At 42.9% G+C, this 16,487-nt stretch overlaps 1 protein-coding gene across 4 annotated transcripts in view; it reads left to right on the top strand.

Moving 5' to 3' along the window:
• The window catches only part of MYOCD (myocardin), a 104,311-nt gene that overhangs the window by 30,427 nt on the left and 57,397 nt on the right, over positions 1 to 16,487 (top strand). For 3 of the 4 annotated variants that reach the window (XM_045986648.1, XM_045986647.1, XM_045986651.1), the window contains exon 2: positions 8,441 to 8,506. In XM_045986648.1, coding sequence (XP_045842604.1) covers positions 8,441 to 8,506 — 66 coding nt within the window. Of the gene's footprint in view, positions 1 to 8,440; positions 8,507 to 12,771; positions 12,799 to 16,487 lie in introns of all 4 variants that reach the window. The other variant, XM_045986650.1, reaches the window with a different exon arrangement.

The following is a 16,487-nucleotide window of genomic DNA, read 5'->3' as shown; positions in this document are numbered from 1 at the left end:
TGTAAATTAAGTACATACTGATTTTGCTTTCCAGTCTTTATTTTTTTCAGTTATGTATATCAGAGAGAGCACAAGCAGGCAAAGTGGCAGACAGAGAGAGAGAGGGGGAAGCAGGCTCCCCGCTGAGCAGGGAGCCTGATGCAGGATTCGATCCCAGGACCCTGGGAATATGACCTGAGCCAAAGGCAGCCGGTTAACCGACTGAACCACCCGGGCATCCCAGCTTTCCAGTCTTTTATCCCTTTGTATTACGTTCTAAGAGAATCGTTCAGCTCATCTCCTTGCTTAGTAATTCATGTTTAACTGTATTTTTCCAATAGTCAGCCACTCGTTGGAGTTTGTATTAATGGGCTATAACCTTATTCAACATTTGCTTTATTTTTGTAATTTAATGTTGTGCTTATAAAACACCCCTAATATAAAATGTACCATCTTGAGTGTTTTTTAAGTGTGTAGTCCAGTGAGATTAAGTACATTCACATTGTCATGCAACCATCACCACCATCTGTCTCCAGAGCTCTCTCTGTCTTGCAAAACTGAAACTCCATCCCTGTTACACAGTAATTTCCAAAGTCGTCCCCACCTGCCCCATCCCCTGGAAATCACCATTCTATTTTCTGCCTTTGTGGATTTGACAACTCAAAGTACTTCACATAGCATTTGTCCTGGGGTGACTGGCTCATTTCACTCAGTGTAACGTCCTCAAGTCTCCTCCGTGCTCTAGCAGGTATCACAATGTCTCCCTTTTGAAGGCAGACCAGTGCTCTGGCATATGTGTGTACCGATTGTTGTCTGTCCACTGATCGGTTGATGGCTACTTGGGTCACTTCCATCCCGTGGTTATTGTGAATAACGCTGCTGTGAACATGAGAGTACAAGCATCTCCTCAGGTGTCTACTTTTACTCCTTTGGGATATTTACTCAGAAGCAGGATGGCTGGATCATAGGGTAATTCTATTTGAATCTTTTGAGGAGCTGCCATATTGTTTTCTGTACGGGTTGCACTATTTTCTATTCCCACCAACAGTGCCCAAGGGTTCCAGTATCTCCACAGCCTTGCCAGTTCTTGTACCTTTCTTTTTTTCTTTTTCTAATTGTAGCCATCCTAATGGGTGTGAGGTGATAATTATTTCCCCCTTTCCCCCAGTTTGTTTTATTTTATTTTAAAGATTTTATTTATTTGAGAGAGAAAGAGACAGAGAGAGCACAAGCAAGGGGAGAGGAAGAGCAAGAGGGAGAAGCAGGCTCCCCACTGAGCTGGGAGTCCAACATGCGGCTCGACCCCAGGATCTGGAGATCATGACCTGAGCCAAAGGCAGACACTTAACCATCTGAGCCACCCAGGCGCCCCTTTTATGTTTAATTGATGAAAATTCTCTTGTCTATCTCTGAGAAAAGTCCCTTTTCATTTGTTCACACTGTCACCTTAAGTATGTTCTTCTGTGGTACGTTTAGGATCCTACGTTTGTGGTGCTGACGTTCTTCCCAGGTTAGGTGATTCTCAGTCATACCCTCACCTTGTGTCCTTTTTGGAAAGTTGTCAGACTGTCTGATGCACAGGTGAGCACAGCCTCGGGGTGGGGGGTGGATACGTTGCTGACATGTGTGCTTTGATCTGATTTGAGGGACTAGGGGAGAGGCACAGGATGACCAGTAGCTGGTTTCAGGCAATAAAGGGTTATTGACCCTCTTGGGTATTGCCAACAATCTGGAGTCCACTCCTGTGTCTCCCCAGATGCCATATTTGCCGCTCCTACCTGGAGACTGACAACCCCATCCTATAACCAGTACCTGGTCCAGTGTGGGGAAGGGTACAGGACATGGTAGAGACTGACCTTTGGGTACCCGATCTAACAACCCTATGAGAGGGAGCTTAATACCCCCTTCTGCTCCTGGGCAAGGAGGATGGCTGGGCAAGGTCTTTCACTCACTTGCATACGTCTTATGATGTACTTTTCAAATCCAGTCCCATATTCTGTTTACCTCCCAATGTCTACTTACAGTTTCAATCCACTGAGGAATTCCCTTCGTCTTTTCCAGGGCAGGTATAGATTTTTAAAGCTATCATATCTGTTATTTCTAGGAATCAGGAACCATGTACTACTTTTGCTTCTAAAAGAGAGAAAAGGATAGAAAGTATAAGTTAGTATACATTAGAACTTAGCACCTAGAAACAGATCATAGCTAATATCAGCGTTTTAGTAAATGACAAGGTGACGTTACTAACCAGTGGACAAAGGAAAATTCTGTAATAAATTTCAGATATGTATATATATATATATAGTTTGCCAACTCTTTGGAATAAATTAAAATTATAGCCTAACCTCAAACCATAGACAAGATCCCCCCTGCGGGGATATCATAATTGGAGGCAAGGTGTGTAAACACATTTGGTCGGTGTTGGGCTCAGGTAGAAACAGACCAAACTGGAGGAGAGAGTTTGTGTGGGAATAGTGCTTGTGGAGAAGATCTCAAATGCTAGAATCAGGAGTCACTGAAGGATACTGCACAAAGTAACCATATGGAAATAGAGTTTCAGGGAAATTAATCTGATAATATGTGTAAAGTGCACTGTAAGGAGAGAGTCTACTAGAAAAGATGTGAGATGATCTAGTCTAGATCGGAATTGATGGTGCTTAACTTCTGGATGTCCCAGAGACTTCCTAGAATCTGAAAGAAGGCACAACCCAACCCACACATGAACATTGCATGCAATTTCAGGGAATTAACAAATTAACAAAGCTCTGAAGACCAGCTTCTTCATTGGGGAGAAAAATTTATTCCAAAAAAAGGATGATACATAGAGAAAGGAAAATACAGTAGGGGGGGGAAACAAAAAGGAGTAAAAAGATTATGTATTCAGAAAAAGTATTTATCTCACCAGCTAGGAAGTTATGGCTTTGAGAGTGGTAAGCACCTGTCCTATTCAGCAGTTATGCCGATAATGAGCCATGTCTCTCACATAGTGGGCCATCGGATACTTATGGAAAGGTTGAAGGGATGTGATGAATAATGCCTTTGATCTTTTTAACAGGAAGATCTGCCAATGATGAACTAAGAAGGGATGAGTAGGGAAATGAACGATGTCAGGTAGCACAATGATTTCTCCACATTCCATACTCAAAACTAATCATACCCCCAAACTAATCATGCCCTTTACCAGCTCCTTTTAATGTTATTCTTTCTTGACTGATAATGTCAATTTTATTCCTATCTTCATTTTATCTTTCCTTTCCTCAGATAACTTACCCCTCATTTTTAGGAATTCTGATACAAGTTTTCATGGCCCCTTCTTTGGAGACAGTATCCCAAATCAGGCCTGCCCCCTGAGGTTTTCTCCAGCCCAGTTTTCAAGTTGCATATCAGAAACATTGTTGATAATGTACTGGGACTCTTAAGATTCAGACTGTTTAAAATTAAACTAATCATTTTCCCCAGACTTCTCTGTCAACATCATTATAACTTAACTCTAATGCATGCTCTCAAAACCCTGGATTTTCAAGTTTCTGGATTAGTGGGACTTAAATTTTAGAGGCCTTGTCCCCCTTTGGGAATCTGGCAAGGGCAATGGACCCACTCCCAAGAAAAATTATGTTAAGTACATAGTACAAGTACGTAGTTACAGATAACATCAGGGAGTTCTTAAATTTCCTACAGTGTAGCTGAAGATCCCAACAAGACCCTTTGATAGTTGTCCATATTTCTCTCCTCCCTTTTATCACTAGATTCTTCTAGTTCTTTTTGTTCAAAATGTTTTTCATATTTCCATTTCTACTGCATTTATCCAGCTCAATCTAAGTCAGAATAGCTTAATGTCTAGAGCACTTGAAACATGCTTCAGAATGGCTGATTTTAATGATAGGATATCTCTATAAACTTTTCCCATCTGTTGCACTAAGATCTATGGTATTGAAATACAAAATCAGTGAGGATTCTTATTTACTATTGATGTGACATGTAGAAGATGGAAGTTGTTTGATGGACAGATTGGAAAACAACCCATTGCAATCACAATATTTTGACTGAATTTTCCAGTAAAGCCATCTGGGTCTGGAGGGTTTTTCTTTTTTCTTTTTTTTTTTTTTTTTTGGAGGGTTTTTCTTAAGGGGGTAAGTTCTTAATGCAACTTATTCAGCCATATAACGCTATTCAGGTTTATATTTCTTGTATTAATTTTGAGAAGTTGTAACTTTTAAGAAGTTCCCCATTTTATCCAAAAGTTGTCAAATATATTGGCACAAAATTGTTAATGATAGTCTCCTAAAATCCTTCTTAATCCTTTAATATCCTGTTAGGTCTGCAGTTATAATCCATCTTTTTGTTCTTGATATTGGTAAAATTTATTCTTTCTTTTTTTGATAAGTCTAGATAGGGGTTTGTCAATTGTGTAGGTCTTTGCAAAGAACCACCGTGTGGCTTTGAGTTTTCTCTGCTACTTGTCTACTTTCTATTTTGAAGACTTCTGCTCTAATACTTACTATTCTCTTTCTTCTACTTACCTTGGACATACTTATTTTTTAGCTTATTAGGTAGAATCTTAGGTCACTGATTTTAAATCTTTCTTTCTGTCTAAGGGCACCTGGGTGGCTCAGTCAGTTAAGCATCCGCCTCCGACTCAGGTCATGATCCCAGGGTCCTGGGATCAAGCCCTACATCGGGCTCCCTCTCCCACTTCCCTTGCTTGTATTCCCTCTCTTGCCATCTCTCTCTCTGTCAAATAAATAAAATCTTTAAAAAAAGAAGTATATTGCCAAATATTTTCCTTAAATAGCATGTTGCTTTTGATTTCTAACTAATTCCAGTGTGATCAGAGAACTACTATATATGAGTTTAATCTTTTTTTAAAAAATGTATTGAGGGGGCGCCTGGGTGGCTCAGTGGGTTAAGCCGCTGCCTTCGGCTCAGGTCATGATCTCAGGGTCCTGGGATCGAGTCCCACGTCGGGCTCTCTGCTCAGCGGAGAGCCTGCTTCCCTTCCTCTCTCTCTCTGCCTGCCTCTCTTGTGATTTCTCTCTGTCAAATAAATAAATAAAACCTTAAAAAAAAAAAAAAAAAATGTATTGAAACTTCTTTTATGGCCTAGTATATCTTGGTGAATACTAAGTGAACCTTAAAAGAATGGCAAATTTAAAATTATTGAACACAGTGCTCTATAATTATCAGTTAAATCAAGATGACTGGTAATTGTTCCAATCCCAATGTCATCAGTAATTTTTTTTTTAAGTCTAGTTCTACCAAATGTTGAGAGGGGAATCATAAAATCTCCTACTATGATTTTGAAATTGTCTATTTATTCATTTCATTCTGTCAGGTTTTGCTTCATTTGTTTGAGGATTTTATGAGATGGCTGTCCATTTAGAATTGCCAGGTCCTCTAGTGATTTGTCCCTTGTATAATTATGAAATATCCCTTCTTTATCTTGAATAATACTCTTTGATTTGAAGTCTCTTCTATCTGGTACTGTATAGTCAATCTAGCTTTCTTATGCTTATTGTTTGTATGCTCTATTTTTTCTCCATCTATTTACTTCCAACCAATCTGAGTCTTTGTATATAAAGTGTGTCTCTAGGAGACACTGTATGACTACATATTTAATTTTTATTGCTGTTGATAATCTTTGCCTTTTAATTTGAAGGTTTATTAATGTTTTTATACTTCTGCCATTTTAATGTTTGTTTTGTTTCTCCCTCCACTTTTTGCTTCTATAGTCCCTACTTTTTGCATTCTTTCATATTGTTTGAATATTTTTTAGTATTACATTTTAATTTATTGAGGTTTTTTTTTTTTTTTGCTATTTGTATTTTTTTTTTAAGTATGCTCCACACCCAACACAGGGCTTGAACTCACAACCCTGAGATCAAGCGTCAGATGCTTAACTGACTGAGCCATCGAGGCATTCCTTCTCTCTGTATTTATATTAGTTGTTCTTCAGTAATCTTTTGCATGTAAAGTGTACAAATCTTTATGTTATGGTTTTAATCTGTATTATATCTACATCTGTTAGGAACATCACAAGACAATACTACAATTTTTCTCTAAACAGTTACATACTTTCTTTTAAAACTTAAGAAAAAGAAATATTTTTAGTATTTATCAAAGTTACATATTTAGTTGTAAGTTTAGTATTTATTACCAACTTTAGTTGTAAATAAGTTTAATATTTATCATAGTTATGATTCCTGAGCACCTGGGTGGCTCAGTTCATCAACTCCAAGTTTCAACAAGGTGCCTGATTCTCCTTCCTGTTCAGAATCCTCGGGTAGTTATATCTCATGTTTTGTTCAGAGTTTACTGGTTTTATTAGTGGGAGGGCTCTTCTGAAGGAAGGCTTACATAACATACTCTCATACCATTTTCATTTATTTTGTCTTCTTTATTGTCTAGTCCTAACTTGGAATAAAACGAGGATGGTGAAGCACAGTCTAGCAACCAAACATAGTTAAAAGCAATTCAATAACACTGATGTCTCTCGAAGAAGATTGATGAGCATCCAATTCAAAACCATGGCACCACTTTAAAAGATTATCTTTCCCCATTGCTCTTTCAGTAGCGTGACTGTATTTGCTCTGAGGCCTCGCTCTGAGATACTAAATCAACTTGAAAGTCAGCCCATATAGCCTTCCTATTTTTCTCCTCTTCTCGCCATTCTAATTGTCTCTCTCTTTTTTTAAAATTTTATTTATTTTTTTGACAAACAGAGATCACAAGTAGGCAGAAAGGCAGGCAGAGAGAGAGAGGGAGAAGCAGACTCCCTGCTGAGCAGAGAGCCCGATGCGGGCCTCGATCCCAGGACCCTGAGATCATGACCTGGGCCAAAGACAGAGGCTTTAACCCACTGAGCCACCTAGGCACCCTAATTTTCTCTTTTTAAAGGCAGTTCCTTGTTCTCTATTTTCATTATAAATTGATTAGACCAGTCCCCCTTTTTGTAAACGTTTGTTCTTTCTAACCTTATTCTGAGCAATTTAAATGCTGGAGCCAAGATGGTAAACTTAGAATCTCCCTGAGAAGGGCATCTGGGTGGCTCAGTCAGTTGAGCATCCAATCCTTGATTAGGTTATGGTCTCGGGGTTTTGAGATGGAGCCCTGCATCAGGCTCTGCGCTCTGCAAGGAGTCTGCTTAAGATTCTTTCCCTCTCCCTCTGCCCCTCCCCCAGCCCACCTGTGAGCTCTCTCTCTCACCCTGTCTCTCAAATAAATTAATTAATTTAAAAAGAAGAGGAAGAGCAAAAAGAATGAATACTGTTACGCTGAAAAAATAAATAAAATGAGAAAAGAAAAAAAAAAAAAAAAAAAGAAGAGGAAGAAGAATCTCCCTGAGGAAATGCAATATCCATGAGGGAGAGGTTAAGTGTCCAAAGATAGAATTTTTAGGGGGAAAGTAGAGAGGGAATAGGAGAAAATCACAAATTCCATACTCCTAATTTTAAGTATAATTTTTAAAAACTATTTGTGTGTGTATATATATATATATATATATATACACACATATTATATATATATAATCTGTGCTATGGATAGCAAAAAAGTTTTAAAATATAAAGTTCAAAGAATTTACAGTATTTTAACTTTTCTAAGCAAACCTGATTCCAGTAGTATATCTTTGAAATTCCAAATGGGTCCCAGAGGCTCATAATACCCCTGCTTATCGATGAATTATTTTGTGCCAGCCACTGCGCTAAGTGACTTGCGTACATTGTTTATCAAACCTCAAAGCAGGCACTGTTCTCATTTCCATGTACAGAAGAGGGAACCAGGGGTCAGAGAGGTTAAGCAACTTGCTCAGGGTTGTCCACCTTTTGAAGGGGCTAGAAATGAGATTTGAACCCATGTGAGACTCCGAAGCCTATTGCTTTCTTCATTCTCTCTCCCTTTTGGAAGTGCAGGTGAATTCCCAGCAGAATCAGCTGATGTGTATCTGCGAAGTGGTTAACAGGGAGACAGGGAGCATAGTCCTGTGGGAACAACATTCACTTCAGAAGAGGAGAGGAGTGTTTCCAGTTCTGGTTTATTACAGTCTTCTTGCAAATCCCTGCAACACCCTCAGGGTCTCTCCTCTTTTTCTCCACGTCTGCAACAGAAATACCAACGTAGCTCCTGCAGAAGTTCAGGACTGTTCTAAAAATAAAATGAGGGGCGCCTGGATAGCTCAGTTCATTGAAGCATCCGGTCTTGATTTTGGCTCCGATCACGATCCCATGGGTCTTGAGATGGAGCCCCAAGTCAGGCTCCTCATTGAGTGTGGGGCCTGCTTGAGATTCTTTCTCCTCCTCCCCTGCCCCTCCCCCCTTGCACAAGCACTCGCTCTCTCTAAATGAATAAATAAATAATCTTTAAAAAAAAAGAATAAATGAGAAGAGCTGGCAAAAATTCTGATGTAAATATAAACAACTACAGTCATACACAGCCCAACTTACAAACTAACATTTTCTTTTCTAAGTTTTGCAGTTACGGCTTCAGCAAAGGAGGACCCAGGAACAGCTGGCCGGCCAAGGCATAACACCACGTGAGTAGCTGTGTCTCTTGTTCACCAATCTGTTACAGGGGACCATGCAATTTGGGAGCTGGAAAGCACCTCTGGGGTCACTGAGCCTAAGCATATGGATGGGTCTCCCCCAAGATCCTCATAGACTCAGTGTTAGCAGAAACCCCAGACCTTGGATGCTTTGCCCTGTATTCTATCCACCTGCAAGGTCTTCCCTTTCATGACGTAGGTTGTAGCTGAAATGCCCACTGGTGGGTTTGTTTTTGGAGTAAACACAATCCACTGTGGGCACCCTTCACCCCTCTCTTCCTTTTAGAATGTCATCCCTGTTCTTCCAGAAGCATCAGTCACATGCCCATCCTCTTACCTCCTTGGTTCTCATTCTGTTTAGGGCACTTGAGTCCACAATTAATTGAATGCTATCGAGTGCTTCCTTGCTGGGACACCGAGAACCAATGGCTTTCTAGCATCAATGGTATAATATGAATCACTGGCCATAATTGGGGTCAAGGAAGAAGGATTATCATATCTTTTAGTAGATAGATTTAAAATTTCCTACCAAGTTAGTGATTAAATCTAACCCTTGATTATCCATAGGACGAGGAGGAAGGGGGCCCCAAATGAATGAAGTCACAGTTCAAGATCCTGTAGGTCATACCTTTTAACTTCCTTCCCCAACAAAATTTAGAAATCAAAACCCATAATGACACTTGCAGAAATCTAGATTCATCATGACTATTACTTCAGAGTCCGGCAGGCAACAGGCAGACAGTTTGGCCCAGTCAAATGTCGTGCGGTTAGTAATAAATATTGGAGCCCTGTGACCCAAGATCTACAATTTTAAGTGTAGTCTGTGCCCCAGAGCCAGAATAGAACTAAGAATGTTTCAAGCCTTTTCCTTTTTAGTTCAAAAATAGCTCTTTGTTCAATGCTAAGCCCTCCAAACAGTAAACAGCAGGTGATTTTAATAGTAGAACCACTCAGCCTGCGATTTAAAGGCTGCATACACAGTATGTACAATGGTGGTGAGAACGCATACGGTCATGCCTGGGTGGTCTGTTTCATCTCAGCCCACTAGCGGAGGTGCTAAAAACACAGGAGAGAACAAAGGTCTGCCGACTTCCGGTCAGATAAGTGCATTGTCACTCAAAGCTGAGCAGGCCACTCTTTTTCAGAATCCTGTTACATGCATGGAGAATCTGACCTGATTAAGCATCACCTAGAAGAATTGTTCACTAAGTAGAAGACTGTAGCTCCAGCAAGATCCTCTCAGTGGGCACAGTCTGTGCCCACATCCTCAAGTCTATGAGGAGCACCTGTAATTGGGCACTATTAGAATCATCTATTCCCCCACTGGGGTTTCTTTTCTTTGATTCTGGAAAGGCACGTGGAAAGAGACCCAGTCCAGGCTGCTCACAACTGATAAAGCTTGACTTGTGTGCCTAAGTACTCTGAACCTGGGTCTTGCAGCTAGCATTTGGGTGAGATTAAACTCCTTTATTCCCCTTTCCTTTTTTAAGGTTTATGGGGTAAAATCTCTGAGAATCCATAAAAACACCTAAGAAAATTAGGAATGAACCCTACGGTATATTTTAAAATAACACCTCTATGTGCATTTTGTAAATTCAATGTCTGTTTGTGGAGGAGGGTCCAGTGGGGGTAGGGGGAATATGATATTTTGTCCTCCGGGATTTCCAGAATCAAATAGTGTACCTATTATCGAAACCCTGCTCGACAGACATTTTGCATCCTTAGTCCATTGAACCATTAAGATAATTACTGGGGAAAAAGTGCTATGAGAACGAAATGATTTTTTTTCTTTTTAATTCGGCAAAATAATGAAGGTTAATCAAGTGTCCCCATTTTCCCTAGTCTTCAGCTAGCTCCTCTCAACTAGGCTTCCTGAGGGTGTAGATTCTGCTGTGGAGAAATACTGAAGCTGCCATGGGAGCACAAGGCATGCCCCGCCTAGACAGACCTCAGCGACTTAGTTCTTCTCAGGAAGTTAGAGGCAAGATGCATCTTCCCCCTGCTGAGAGATTGGGGGCGGGGATGGTTAGCCTCATCAATCCAGTCAGAGATTAAACATGCCCTCTAAATGCAGTGCAAAGCATGTGTCAAGGCAAGCGATCAGGGGAAGGAAAGAAGAGCCAGCAGACTTGGGGTCCTATCAAGCCAATCAAATGCAACAAATTTTGTTACAAACCAGACTAGACAAGAAGGTAGCGTGTTGGGCCCCCTAGAGGCAACTGTGAGCAAGACAGTCCCTTGAATGGACTCAAAATTTTAGGGGAAGAGGTGATAGGAAACACACAGAAGTGTAATTCAAGGTAGAATATTTAACATAGTTATGAATACAAGCTCACTTTATCCATAACATTTGAAATAACTGCAATCCTCTGCCCCCCAGATTTGAAAGCTTGTCATAAATCACCTTCATGGAAGGCTGATGGCCAAGCAAAGTGTTCCTTGTCTCTGTGTTATTATTGCATAGCATCACTGTTTTTTAACTAGTCCACAGAAACACCTGCTATCCTTTGGAAGAATTCATCTTGAGTTTTATATTAGATTAAATCTCAAAGGCGTCGCCACTCCTATTTGTGGCAGAGCTGGGACGAGAACCTGCAGAGGCATTGGGCCCTGTGTAGAGCTCTTTTTTCAGAGATGCCAAAGGAATTGCTTGGACTTTAAAAGCAATTCCTTAGGTTTCCCTCAAGCATGTTGTGGCCCCAAAATTCAGCTAGAATCTGGGGAAATTAAAAATATACGTAGGTGGAAATGCCAGGAAAAACCCAATGGTGTTAACAAAATGGTGTCGGGTTTTCTGTCCTCATCTATGCCTCCCCATGACCAAGAGTGAAAGAAAAGTTCTGCTGCTTTAGCCTCTTGGTAGATCTTACGTCACTTGCACATCAAATTGATGATGAAAGAATAAGGTTTCTCTCCCTCCTGACTCCAATGACATGAACCATGTGTAAATTTCTGTTGACTAGTGGAACTAGTCTCAGTGCATTGAATTTAACTCCTTCCTTCTACTTGGGCATGTATCCTGCAGGTTTTAAAGTTACTGACGAGTAACAAACAGTCCACCAAAACCAAAATTAACCCCCCTTAATTACTTCCCTTTGGCATTTACTTATTTCTCACTTATGTCCATTATGGGTCTGGGATCTCCCCTTTCAGTTGCTTTGAATGAACATAAACTCATTGTTCCTTGAAGTAGTCAAGAACGGCAGAGTTCCGAGGCCAACACAGTGGCCCCAGAGCAACTCAGTAGTGGAAAGAGGTTTTTCAGACCAGAAGTATGGGCCCTGGCCAGATTCTAAGATTGCTTTCACATTTATAATACCACTATAGAATTCACATTGTCAGAATAGTCATGAAATATCAAGTGGAATACCCTCTCATAATTAGCTTAGAAATATTACTTTAAGAAACTGTTGCTTGGACTTGTCTCCAGAATCCTACCTCCGAATCTCTAAATGGAGAGTTCAAGTTTCCTTCTCTGCCACTACCAGCCAGGATTCAAAGGGAGCACTTCCCTGCCCCTCCCTTGTGGGTCAAGGCTGCAAAAGACATCTGTGTTCTCTGTTTTTCTCCTGGCTTTAGGACAGAACCAGCCTCCTTCCCTGTTGACTTGTGGGGCTTGGATCTGTTCACCATTTCTCGTGCAGATTTTCTCCACCACAGTTCTTTTCCTTGGGCATCCCTCTCTTGGTGGAATCCAAAACAACACCACTTTTTCCAACCCCTTGGGAAGCTTCAGTGCCGATGGATAATGAGCTCTGTGGAGTAGTGATTCAGTGGTGTTCTGACCATGTGCTGTGAGGAAGGCCCTGGGGGACGCACAGGAGTCAGACGTGAGTTCCGTTTCAGATGCTTACCATCTGGAAGGGGCCCCAGATCACCCCTGCTTGATTGTTCCGAGCAGCGATTTTGGAAAACATCACACCACTGCATGGGACTGAGTCTCCGAGGGGACCGAAGGAAGGAAATACTTCCTCTTTCCCTCTCCCTCTGCTAGTAAAGTGGGGCTAAGCTGTAAAAACCCAGGGGAGAGAAAGAGGAGGAAACAGGTAGCTTGTGATCCTGGAATATGAGAACAAGAGAAGTGCAGTAGACCGGGGGCCCAGAGAAGCTGCGGTGTCTCCACGGAAACTTCCAGAAAGCTGCTGCTGGCCAGAATGAACCATCCGGGCGGCTTGCATCCATGATCTGATCAGTGTAAATGAATGGAAAGCTACGATGAGCTGTCTATGAACGCTGCCACCTTATTTGTTTTGCAGACTAATCCCAGCCACAGCAAAGCCTTGGTAAATCCCCGAGTTCTCTGTGGTACCTCTCCTGGGTAGCAGCAAGAATGACTGGGCACACTCCTCTACCCAACACCACATGCAGCTTCATGATAGTTTTGAGAAGTCGACTATGCAAAGTCTTCCCTCCTCTTCTCTGTGCATCCATCTGACTTGGCTGCTTCCTCCAGCACCCGGCACACAACTCTTGGCTGTTTGAGCAGCACATGGCACGAGGGTTTTAATCTGTCTGCCTCCTCCCTCCCTGTCTAACCTCTCAAGTTCAGAGACAGGCCAAGGCACTCTGGATTTCCATGGCGAGCCCATACTGGGTGGTGGCGGGGGGAGGTAGTCCACAATCCTAAATGTTCTTTCCCCTCCTTCTGTCTTTGGGTTCCTCATGCCCTAGAAACTAGGAAGACAGCAACAATATGCATACTTTTGGAGTCTCCTTAGAAATCCCGGCGTATTCACGTATGAACCTCTCCCAAGTGTGCATCCAGGTCTGAGAGGCAACAAGGCTAAGTTCTTCAGACTCCTGGGACTGTCCTCTGGGTACTTACTAAGCAGTTAGTCGACAGCCTAAGAGAGAACGTCATTTCCCAAAGCAGAGCACATCTCATCGGCTCGGAAGAAAACCGTTCACCATCTAGTTTGTCTTTCTAAGTGAGACAGACAGAAGACCAACATTACTAAGCCTGCTGTACAGGTGGGAAGCTCTTGCATGTGTTTGAGGAGACAAAGCAGGGACAGAGCCAAGATGGGTAGTTCCCAAATGTTTAGTCACCCAAGACGACTTTCATTATACTCCACGCTGCCACGGGTCCTTTGTGTTGGAAACTGTTTTGTGTTCCACCCCCCGCCCCGGAGAACCCCACATTCATGAATGAGGAATCCATATATCCGTTTTTGATTCATTAATGGCATTTAAACTGGACAGTCCATGTTTTTTGGTGAGACAGCCATCACGAAGGCACGCTGTTATGGTCCTAGGCAGCCACAAGGAAAAGGAACCGTTAGCCTTATCAGCCTTTCTCCGGGCACACAGACCTTTTTCCTTTGGCTCTTTGAAATGCTGAAACTTAGTCTTAGAAATTCATTTCTCTCCTTTGGAACTCCCAGGTTCCAGAGGACCCTAGATCAGGACGCACTGGCCTGGAGGGTTCCAGACCAATGGTTCTCAAACTCAGGCATCAGGATCAGCAAGGAGGGCATGTTCCAACATAAATCCCCGGGACCCACCCCCAAGGGTCTGGTTGTGGAGGTCTGGGTAGGGTCCGAGCTTTGGCATTTCTAACAAGCTTCCAGGTGAGAATAAAGATACCCGTCCTGGGGCCCCGTGTTGAGAACCACTGTTTGAGGTGCTGCCCTAGGACACCAGCCCTATGATTCTGCATGTCCGTCCTTATCTGGAATCCTGAAGTTGCTGGGTTCTGTCCTGCAAGCCTGGAGGGAGTGAGCCCGTGAGAGCAGGCAGGCATGGCTCTGCCTTTGTTGCCGGAGCTGACCAACAGCAGGCTCCCCTCCTCCAACCCCCCCCCCCGCTTTGTTCTGGAGGGTTGGCCTGTCCCCTTCACTGATGCCTCAGTGCCCCCAGGGCCCATGTTCTCCTTTTCCCTGACTCCTGTTGGAGGCATGAGGTTAGGGTCCAGAGCGGAGGACAGCAGGAGGCCTGTTCTATCCTTGGGATCTTTTTCTGAGCTCTCGTAAGCAAATGTTTATACACACAGCTGACCCAAATTAGCTGGAACTGCAGAACCGAAATAGGACAAGGCCGTAACTAAACGCTGAGGCGAGAACACGAATTCCCTTGTGAGAAGTGATTAATCTTCCTCCAGGGGGGAACAAGTTAGATGTGTGGCTGACTGAATTTACAACCATATTTTAATTTGAAATCACATTGACTTATTTTTTTTTTCAATTTAGAAATCCAAATTCCTTTTCCATTTTAAATGTCAACGTCCCCAAAAACAAAATTTTGCCATTTGATACTCCCAAGGCTGGCGGCAAGAGGTCTTTTGTGTATTTTCCAAAAAGCCAACTTGGGCGGGGGGTGCATTATGGCTTTTGCTGGCCCTCAGGGGAGCTGGCTAAAACCCACATTCTCTAGAGTTATGGAAAAAGCAAATGTCAGTCACAGAGCCGTGGCAGGATGGTTCTCTGTGGGGTGACCCCAAGCCGGCACCCCATATGACATCCCTTAAGCCCCGGGGAGATGAGCGTGTGGTAAAATGCAGTGTGTGGACCTCTTTGGCTTTCTTCCCAAGTCCTTGCCAAATGGACATAGCGTCTCCCACTGTGTCTCTGAGATAGAAGTTTCCAGAAGACCTTTGTGCTCCTGGCATCAGACACCTGGACCGTGCAAATCAGTTCACAAGTTATTAACACCAAGAAGTGATGAATTACAGCCCTCCAAGGCTAAGATAGGAAATGCACTGCTTCTTCGAACAATTAATAAGTTCTGCTAATAGGAGCCGAAGAGCCCCAGGGGGCAAGAGAAATTCCTCCTAATTCCTAAGCCCCATTAAAATCAATTGAGTTTGGAATGTAAGTGATACTGCAGGACGGATTCATACTGCTCCCTTAAGGCCACTGCTTAAGGAAAAGGATGTGTGAATGCTTTTTAACCACTTAATACAGTCACACAAAGATCATTTCCTTTCCGGAGAAAGTAAGTGATGAGTCCAACACCACTATGGAATCCCAGATTAGATGACCACCAGACTGTGGTCTTCAGACAGAGGTGAAGACCTCTCCGTGCCGACTGTGCCGATTCACCAGGGCCCCCTGGACCTGAAGCAGACTTGCAGGGTCTGGTTGCCTGGGGATACGGGAGTTGCTCTCAGAGCACCATCAGTATAAATTGCAACCGTGATCAAATGCAGGAAAAGACCAGCCTCCTTACAAGGAGTGGCGACCAGACCCGAATCAGAGAAAATGCCTAAGCAGTGAGTTAGGACAGCACGTTTCTCCAGATGATTTCCCAGAGCTACTGAGCAGGGACAAACGGAGAGTATGGGCGAGGGGGCATTGGAAACGGCAGATCTTGCAAAGAAACCCATTTTAAGAATGAAAGCAGCAAAGAGAAACATGCTTGATCAATGGGAACTGTGATACTCAAGCAGCACGTTCCATTATTTTTCCTACAAGAAGGGAAGCCTCTTAATCTCTGCTTAAAGTGAGGAAGGGGGTAGGCAGCCATCTGGGACTACTGGGCACATTCCTTCGGTCGACACTCCTTTGGTCCCTGAGGCAGGAACACCGAGAGGGAGCACGCCTTAGAGGCTTCCCAAGCTGTACCCTCCGTAGAGGATAAGGTGGTTGACCAGCTGCCAGGACTGCCATGCCGTTTGCTTGATGTCCAGCAAGCTCTCCTGAAATCTGTGCTCAGATTTAGAATTTACCTTAAAGACTGAACAAGACTCACACAGGTCCACCTCCAAGTGGCCGATCTGGCCAGAAACCCAATTTTTTAAGCTGGCCAAACCTTGGAGGAGTATTGCATTGCCCGCCACTCACAGGTGGACTTCTGCTGCAGCCTGTGGTTCATCAGCTTGTCCAGACTTGCAACTCAGAAAAGTACTCCGTGCAGTTTGGGGAGCTCTCACCAACCTTATCACTTAGAATGCAGATTTGATTGTCTGTGGCTCTGGATTGATTGATTCAGGGGCTCAGGAAAGCTCAGGAAAGAGATGCGGAATGTTGCCCAA

The sequence above is a fragment of the Meles meles genome, chromosome 18, assembly GCF_922984935.1.
Source record: "Meles meles chromosome 18, mMelMel3.1 paternal haplotype, whole genome shotgun sequence".
NCBI classification, from domain to species: domain Eukaryota; kingdom Metazoa; phylum Chordata; class Mammalia; order Carnivora; family Mustelidae; genus Meles; species Meles meles.
This window is presented reverse-complemented; position numbering and strand designations above follow the sequence as displayed.